Raw genomic sequence first — 8586 nt, 5'->3', positions numbered from 1 at the left:
CCCTTACTGGATCCGCTCGGATTTAGTACAGGCAACTCAAACCCAATTCGGTCAACTCCTTTACAGAGCTTAGCAAATTGTTCCTTACCTAATTCATAAGTGGTAAGAAGAGTCGAAAACCGACTACTCATTTGTTCACCATTAAGTAGGGCCTAAAGAGTCATTAAAGGACTTCATCGCCCGCTCCAACAAGGAGGCATTATAGGTGGAGGATTATGATGATAAAATGATGATTTCTGCCATGTTCAGCGGACTGAAAGAGGGAAAGTTCACCTTCTCCAGTGGGAAGAATCCACCGAAGATGTTGGTTAAGCTTATCACCAGAGCTCAAAAATACACTAATGCCGAGGAGTTCTCTAACTCCAGCAACAATGTCCAAGTAGCAGAGCCGTTAACCAAAGGGAAGAGGCTGAGGAATGAGGAGCCCCAACCATCCAACAAGAAATCAGACGACTACGTTCCTCGTGATCATCACCTGAGTAGGAAGCCTGAGGGCAAGTTCTGTTCCTACACTCCCCTCAACACGTCTATAGAGCAGATACCACTAGACATCAGGGGTCAGAGGCTCCTAAATTGGCCCGTTTGCATGAAGGCCGACACGGAATGCCGAGACAAGCGCAAATATTGTCGGTTCCATTGTAACCACGGTCACAACACGAGTGACTGTGTGGATCTCAAGGATGAGATTGAGACTCTCATCCGTAAGGGTCATCTTCACCGATACACCGAGGAGAAAACAACCCAGAGAGAAGAGCAGCCGAGCAAAGCTGTAAAAGAAATGGTTGAAATCTGTACCATCTTTGGTGGTTCGTCTGGCGAAGGAGACTCAAACAGGGCCCGTAAAGCCCACTCTCAGAAGTTTATCCCAGAGCATTATGTCCACCTAACTGAGAGGTCAAGGAAAGATCTTCGAGTTAGTCCTTACAGCCTGACCTTCACAGAAGATGATGCATGTGGAATCTATCATCCACACGACGATGGCTTAGTGGTAATGATGACCATAGCCAATCACAAGGTGTACTGCATCCTGGTCGACACCGGGAGCTCGACCGTTGTCATCTACTCGGAGGCCTTCGAAAAAATAAGAATTCCAAGGTCATGTTTCAGACATGTGAAAACCCTCCTACACGGCTTTGCCGGAGAAAGGGTGATCTCCGAAGGAGCTATCTTCCTCCCTGTGACCGTGGGAGAATGACGTCATCAAGTCATCCTTCTAGTGGACTTCCTTGTCGTTAACGTGCCGTCAATGCACAACGTCATCTTGGGCAGACCCTCCCTCAATGCAATGAGGGCAGTCATGTCCACATACCACCTAATGATGAAGTTTCTCGCCAAGGGCGGAATAGGACATCTCCGAGGCTATTAGCGTGAAGCTTGGAAATGTTATGCGATAGCAGTGAGGAAGGGGTCAGTGAAGCAGGCCATTACCATTAATGTCCTTGATCTCAGGGGCCCTACCGCATGGTCTGATCAACCACGCCAGGGTCCTACTACTTGGAGGATCTCGAAGGGCGTCAACTCCCCCACCCCTGGAACGTGTGGCACCTGAGAATCTATTACCCGTGATGTATTGGCTGATGAGGGCCCCCAATAAATGTACAACTCTGAGCGGCTAGCCTCTTAAGGCTTTCAATAAAATCTCTGTTTCTACATATTCTGCTTGCACGACTTGCCGACAAATGAAAAATAAGTTGCCTCTCACAAGTGGGGGCTAACTCAACGAACCGATCCCTTAAAGAAGGGGTTAGTACGTTAACCCATGAAAATTTACCAAGAGATCCCTTCATATGTAGGCGAAAAGCCCATGGATGACCTGATCCCGTGATGAAGGGGTCGACTCATCATACGACTAACGGATCTACACGAATGACTGTCGCTTGCCATTCGTGGGGGAGAGGAGCAGGTGACCCTTCAAAGGGTCGCTCTTTACAATTTTAACACTATAAGATTCTACAAAATATCCAAGGGGTCCCCTAGGCGTGGGAAGACAGCCCTAGGATGAACCGACCCACTAAGGAGTCGGCTCGTCAAATCAATAGCTTAGCATCTAAGAATCATCATTCAGCAAGAATCATCAATTGACAAACCAACCACACTATATCATGCCCTCTTCCGAAGGTTAAGAGATTATCTACAAGAATTATCCATGAATCCATCAAAAAATTATTTAAAGGGTTAAAAGAGGAGGGGAGTATCAAAAGCTAGTTAGATGGAGGGAGCTGATGGCCAACTGCCGGGCCTAGGGAAACATCCTCAACCGTTCTCTCCCCTGCGTCCTCTAAGGTGAAGGACTCAAGGGTAAGATCTGGGTAAAGCTCCTGGACCACGTTGATGCAGGCGTCAAGGCTGCAGTTGTAGAATTTGTTATCAGCGATCCTCTCCTCCGAGGTCTTGAACGCCTTCACTGCAGCGGCCACTGCCAATGCAAGGGAAGCTTTGTCTTCGACCCGTTGAGCCTCCTTTGCCCTAGTTACTGCTTGGCTCAGTTCTTCTGCCGCCTCAGCCTTGGCTTGCTCTAGTGAGTCCCCCAGTCTGGTATTATCCTTCGTGAGTGAGTTGGCGTGAGCCCTAGCTCCCGTCAGCTCAGCTACAGCAGCAGCGCAACAGGCCTGAAGGTTGTTGACAACCCCCTTAAGCTACAACTCTCTTACCTTTGCGTCGTCTATCAGCCCATGCAGTTCCGCCTGCTCTACGCGAAGAACAACAGCCTCGTCTCAAAGAGTCCCAACTTCTCCCTTGAGAGCAGTGATCTCCTTATCCTTCTATGTAATCTCTCTCAACCTCTCTTGAGTCATCAGGAGCTTTGGGACGGACTGAATTGAAACAAGTATGTAAGCATATGGATGTGACTAAGAGGATCAAAATGAGGAAAGTTCAATAAAGATACCCTATAGAAGACAGATGTTATATCGTTCACGAAGGTCTATCCAACTTGTTAAGGAGGGCGGCAATTTGCTCCTATGGAGCATGCTTCGTAGCTTAGCGAACCAAGCCTGACATATGATAGCCCGGCTGAAGTCTGCCCCCATTGGTTCTGACCCAGGCAGATCTCGATGTTGATCCTGCCCCAGTTCCCCTACCTGCTAAAGCTTGGGCCTCGATCCTGTGATCATCCCTGACTTCGGGTGGAGAGAGCATCGTGTTGGCCATCCGAATGGCCTCCTCCTGTTCAGAGGAAGACGGGATGGCTATGTAGGGTTCGGGGGCTGGTGGAGGTACCACGGAGGCGTGAGAAGCGACGACAGGGGGAGGAATCAGAGCTGAGACATTCTCTGCCATAGCCTCGACCACGGTGTTAGTTGGAGGTGCTAGAGCTGCAACAAAAGAAATTGGAGCTGCAGCAACAGAAATTGAAGCCGCGATAGTAGGGGCTGGAGTTACGACAACAAAAGTCGAGGCCGAGGGGTCCTCCCTGCGAGGAGTCGCCTGCCTCTTCATAGCCATCATCTTCGTCTGAGGCTCGGACCTCAGCTTTTCTTCGATTGATGGGAGGCCTTTCTCTCCCAAGATCCAGAGGCCTCAGCCATGCCTGTGTAATCGAAAGTAAGTCAATTTCTGAGCTATAAGATCTCTAACATCAATAAAGAAAAGCGAAGCGGTGCTTACTGAATGAGGTGGGGAGCGGCTTAACCCTACAAAGCCCAGACCTATAAAGATCTGCTATGATCAAGACCGACCAGGAGCATAGATCCTCTAAATGCACCCTAGCTTTATCTGATTCTTTTGATCCAAGGAGAGAAGAGGCTGGCCCCTCGGGAAGTCTACAAAAATAAAGATTAAATCACTAATCATATTGCATCAAGCATGGGAGTGTTACTAAAAGATTGTTCGGGGTCCGACCTAGAACTGCAAACTAGGTAAGGACCCGAGTCCTTTGATTCCTGAGCTCCACCACCTTTGCCTCCCACTCGCTCAATGCCTGGAACCACTTGTTCTTCCAATTCTTATTAGAAGATGGACGTTGCAGGACCAGGCCTGAGCCCTTACTGCCGCGGGTCACGAAGTAGTACCATGGCTCTTGACTATCATGCTTGATTAAGTATAGACTCCTCAGCTCTTTCAGTGTCAACTCCGAGTTCTTAGCTTGACGTCAGATGATGTACAAGGATATTAAGGCCCTCCAAGCATTGGGAGTAAATTGGCCGGGGGCTAGCCCTAAATAAGCTGTCAGGGCGCGAACAAAGCGGTGCATCAGAAGGCGAAACCCACATTGTAATGTGCAGAGGAAAATCGTAACTTTCCCATCAGCAGGATCTCCAGGAGTGTCAAGGGACTTGGGAGCCCATATCTGGATGGAGTCTGGGATTTAGAACTCTGATCGGACCTAGTCCATCTAGGACTCCACCAGCACGAAGCCTCTTAGGACAATCTCCACGGACCACCCACATACGGGCATCTCTGTAATTCATCCCATCGGATCTCAAGAGGCCTTCTTTTTGCCCTTACGGCACGTCCGAGTCCCTACCTCTCTACCCCTCCTAGGCGGAGGGTAGAGGGGCATTGCATCAGGAGGGCCCTCGGAGGCCTCCTTCTTATCATCCGAGCTCTCTGACCCGAAATCATCTTCAAAAGCATAGTCTTCTCGGACCATCTTCAAGTTGTTTGACATTTCGAGAGAAAATAGAAGAGATAGAGTAAGCCAAAAGCGAGAGGGGGACTCACCGGAGCAATCTGGAATGATCACCAAAAATTGCCTCTACCGGAAACTAGTGATCGATCGAAATCATCTCTTGCTGGTCACACTCGCCGGAAATCGCCTCCTCAGGCAGCTCACAACAACGAGAACTTAGAAAATAGAAATGGGGGTATCTCCGAGCGCTAGAGTTTATATAACCCATGAGTGATTCTCACATTCATGGCGAGACATGATGACTGTAGTTGAACCGTCACAAGCCAATTACGAAAGACACGTGGAGAAGAGCAACTGGCCTAAACACTATTGAGTCGCATGCTTCTGACATCTGTCGACGAGCTCTGAGTAGTGAAAGCATCACTTAGTTGTCCTTATAGACTTACGTGGTGGCTCCTCATTTTATCTTGACAATTCAAAATCCTAACCATTGCCACACATCCACCTGAGGTGAACCCGCGGACAGTAAACCCTAAGTGTGCATCTTCTTGAATATGAGAGTCATGATTGTGGCTGCATGCATTTGACTCGACGCTGGAGGCTATTGATTTTCCTCACATATTTACTCTTTAAGTCCATGCCCGAGCTCAAAGAGTAGGGGGTTTCTGTTACGGGAAGATTAAAGACACCTCAGCTCCAAGGCCCATGGTTATTCGAAGCCGACTTGAGGTGTAAGAATACGCTCAGAGTTATATGAATAGGCAAAGGCATGACATCCAACCCGACATTCCTTATGCCTTCGACCTGAGGTCGGGGAGGCCAACTTGGAGCTTGGAGCGATTCGAGGCCGAGGCAGTCGGCTCGGAGTAGTCTTAGGTCAAGGCAGTCGGTTCGGGGCTCAGATCGAAATCTACTAATGAGGAGGATCATGAGATGTCCCACTACTGCATGACTAACGACAGTTGCACAACCACCCACGTCTACATGTCCGCCAAATAATCGCCCATGCCAACTCATCTGCAGTATGCGGTTAGTGGCTAAGGGTGAGCCGAGTATCGCGGACAAAACCATCCCTGGTGAATGGTAAAATAGTCTCCATATGCGAGGAAATAGGTACGTAATATCTTGCACTCTTCCTCTACAACTGAACCTAGACCTAGATTCCCTTGACTTGATTTAGGCATCGGAAGGTCCCCTGTTTAAGCCAGGGTCTCCTTTGCTCACCGTTTCTGTGTAGGCTAGGGGCTGAGTGGGAGGTTAGAGCTCCAAGCAAAAAGTAGAGATTTTGACAGCAACAGATCTTATCCACACCATCCAATTATTTTGTATCATTTTAGGGTATAAGCCCATAAATGAGGCAGATCCAAGGCTAAAGTGGACTACAAAATAGATATTAAACTGTTACTGTTGAAAACTTCATTGGAACCATGGAAGTTTTGGATGGAGATGATATTTGTGTTTTCTATTCATCCCAGTCTATGTAACTTTATTAATAGGTTGGATGGCAAATAAACATCATAGTGGGCCTTAGAAAAGTTTCAACAGTGAGAATCATTATCACTGCTGCTTCTTATGGTGTCCCCTTGAGCATGGGATCTACCTCATTTCTGATCTTATACTCTAAAATGATACAAAAAAATGGATGGACGGTGTGGATCGGTGTGGATAAGACCCATACATCACAGTGGCCATTCAAAGCTCTTGCTTGTTCTTAGCTGGAGACGTGGGGTAGGACGCAATCCGCATCCCTAGCTGAGTAGTTGGGCCACTTATGTTCTGTTCACATCCATCCCATTCGCGTTAGAGGCGGATTGCGTTCTACCACTGCCAAGACCGTCCACCGTGATGCATGTGTTTTATCCAATCCATCCATCCATTTTAATAGATCATTCCATTGCATGAGCTGAAAAAGGAGGCAGATCCAAGCTCAAGTGGGCCACACCACATGAATCAGTGGTAAGAATGACATCACCATTGAAACCTTCCTATCGGCAACCTTGATACTTATGAGTTATTGGTTGTACAAAGTCAGGATCCATGAAGCCGCGACCATCAAATTCTCACGTGTATATGCAAGAATCCAGAATCTTTAACAAGACCTTGGGAACACCGTGATCCATAGCTCAAGTGGTAGACGGAGTGAGAGATACTTGGTTTCAACACATAAGTCTTGGCATCGATTCCCTAGTGGGGGTGGCTAGCATTAATGTGTGAGCTGACAATGGGGTTCACTCTAGCTAACTAACTAACTAACTAACCATATATATATATATATATATATATATATATATATATATATATATATATATATATATATATATATATATATATATATATATATATATGGAAAAGGTTCTATACGCTCGACCTTACCATAGCATTCCGTAAGGTCAGATTGCTGGCCGTCAGATGAAGGCAGTTGCATCCAACAGCTGATGCTTTAACGCCACTTGAAATAGGGAAACGAGTGATACCGGTTTCATTACGGCCAAGCGTGTACACAGCCATCTAAATAGGAATTTTTACCTCTTTAAAGCCCTGGCCATGCAATCATCTCTCTCTCTCTCTCTTCCTAGATTTGGTCCGGCATCTACATCCCTGTGCAGCCCTTCTCTCCCCCTTAATCCCTACCAAGAACTGCACCCCATGCAGCCTTCTCTCTCCCTCAATCCCTACCACTAGCCACGTCCACGTGCAGCCCTCTCTCTCCCTCAATCCCGACCACCAGCCACGTTCGCCTCCACCTCTCTCTCTCTCTCTCTCTCTCTCTCTCTCTCTCTCTCTCTCTCTCTCTCCCTCCCTCATTCCCTACCACCACGCAATTAGGTAAGGCCTCTATTTTTTTGATATGGTTTCTATTTTACATCGTGAGCAATTGCATCCGAATAACACATCATCATCTTGAGTTTTTTATTTTTATTATTATTTTTTTTGTATCGGTCTTTGCTTTTGTTTTTGTTGTTTTTTTAGAAACAAAAACAAAAACAAATGGGTTTGTAGGTGGGGTATTGTATTTTAACGCGGATGAAACAAATGGGTTTTCGGATCATTGGATTGAGGTTGTTTTTTAGATGTCAGAAAATCAAATGTGAGCCCTATCTTCATGTCTGGTCAGGTTATCTGATTGAAGTGATTTTTGAGAGGGGTAGGCAACTCAGGTTATTTTCTGAAATTCATTGATTTTTGGAGGTTTCTTGGTGGTTGTCAATTGTTTCAAGCGATGTAACCAACCTAATTATTGGATTGGCCTGAGATGTCATGGCAGACCCCACACGAAGTTATTTGCATGAACTTCTCACATACAACTACTTGCGCATGAGATATTCTCTCTGATAAAAACCTATATTTTGCTAATTAATCTCATCTTTCTTTTACCACAGCTTGGTGGGCCATCTTACTCAGTCCCATTGAGGAGTAGGGATGCAAGAACTGCAAGCAGAGATGGAGCAAACAGCGATCTTCAGGCGTTCTTCGATGACCTTAATAGACTTATTCAGCTATTTAGCAACAAGGGCTTTACTGCAAGGGAGATGGTCGCATTGTCTAGCACACACACCGTCGGCTAGGCTAGGTGTGACAAATTCAATCATGTGGATCCTAAGTCCTAAACTAGTGTTGATAAAACACATTCTTCATAAGGATGTCCACAAACAAAGTAGAAGCATGAATGATGGTCCTGTTGCTAAGGTTTATTAACTTGAGATTCTCTTTCGATGACAGAAGAATGATGGTGGTTCCCTTGAAATGTTGATTCAGAATATGGGATGACAGCCAATGTTGACTAACTAGGGCAATATGTAGAGACTTTGTTATTTATTATTATTATTATTATTATTAATTTTCCTTGTTTTAAAAGATCATTGTAATTAGCTACTTCTTGAATGTGTCCTTGATACATTGAATTGTATGATAATAAATGTAAATTTTAATTCCTTAATCATGTATTTCTTATTGTGGATGTTGCATTTGTGGGTTGGATGTAGCCCCCAAATTTGGCAAAGTAACCTTCATTATTC

The 8586-nt window shown here is 46.0% G+C and overlaps 1 protein-coding gene across 1 annotated transcript; it reads left to right on the top strand.

Moving 5' to 3' along the window:
- The first annotated feature begins 226 nt into the window (after positions 1-226).
- LOC131254998 (uncharacterized) lies at positions 227-1195 on the top strand. The gene has a single exon (XM_058255699.1). The coding sequence runs from the start codon at positions 227-229 to the stop codon at positions 1193-1195; it is 969 nt and encodes a 322-aa protein (XP_058111682.1).
- The last annotated feature ends 7391 nt before the right edge of the window (positions 1196-8586 follow it).

The sequence above is a fragment of the Magnolia sinica genome, chromosome 9 (assembly GCF_029962835.1).
Source record: "Magnolia sinica isolate HGM2019 chromosome 9, MsV1, whole genome shotgun sequence".
NCBI lineage: Eukaryota > Viridiplantae > Streptophyta > Magnoliopsida > Magnoliales > Magnoliaceae > Magnolia > Magnolia sinica.
Note: the sequence above shows the minus strand (reverse complement) of the source record. Positions and strands in the feature narration are given on the sequence as shown.

Excerpts from the sequence above, each read along its gene's own strand:
- LOC131254998 (XM_058255699.1), top strand. The coding sequence starts at position 227 with ATGATGATTTCTGCCATGTTCAGCGGACTGAAAGAGGGAAAGTTCACC.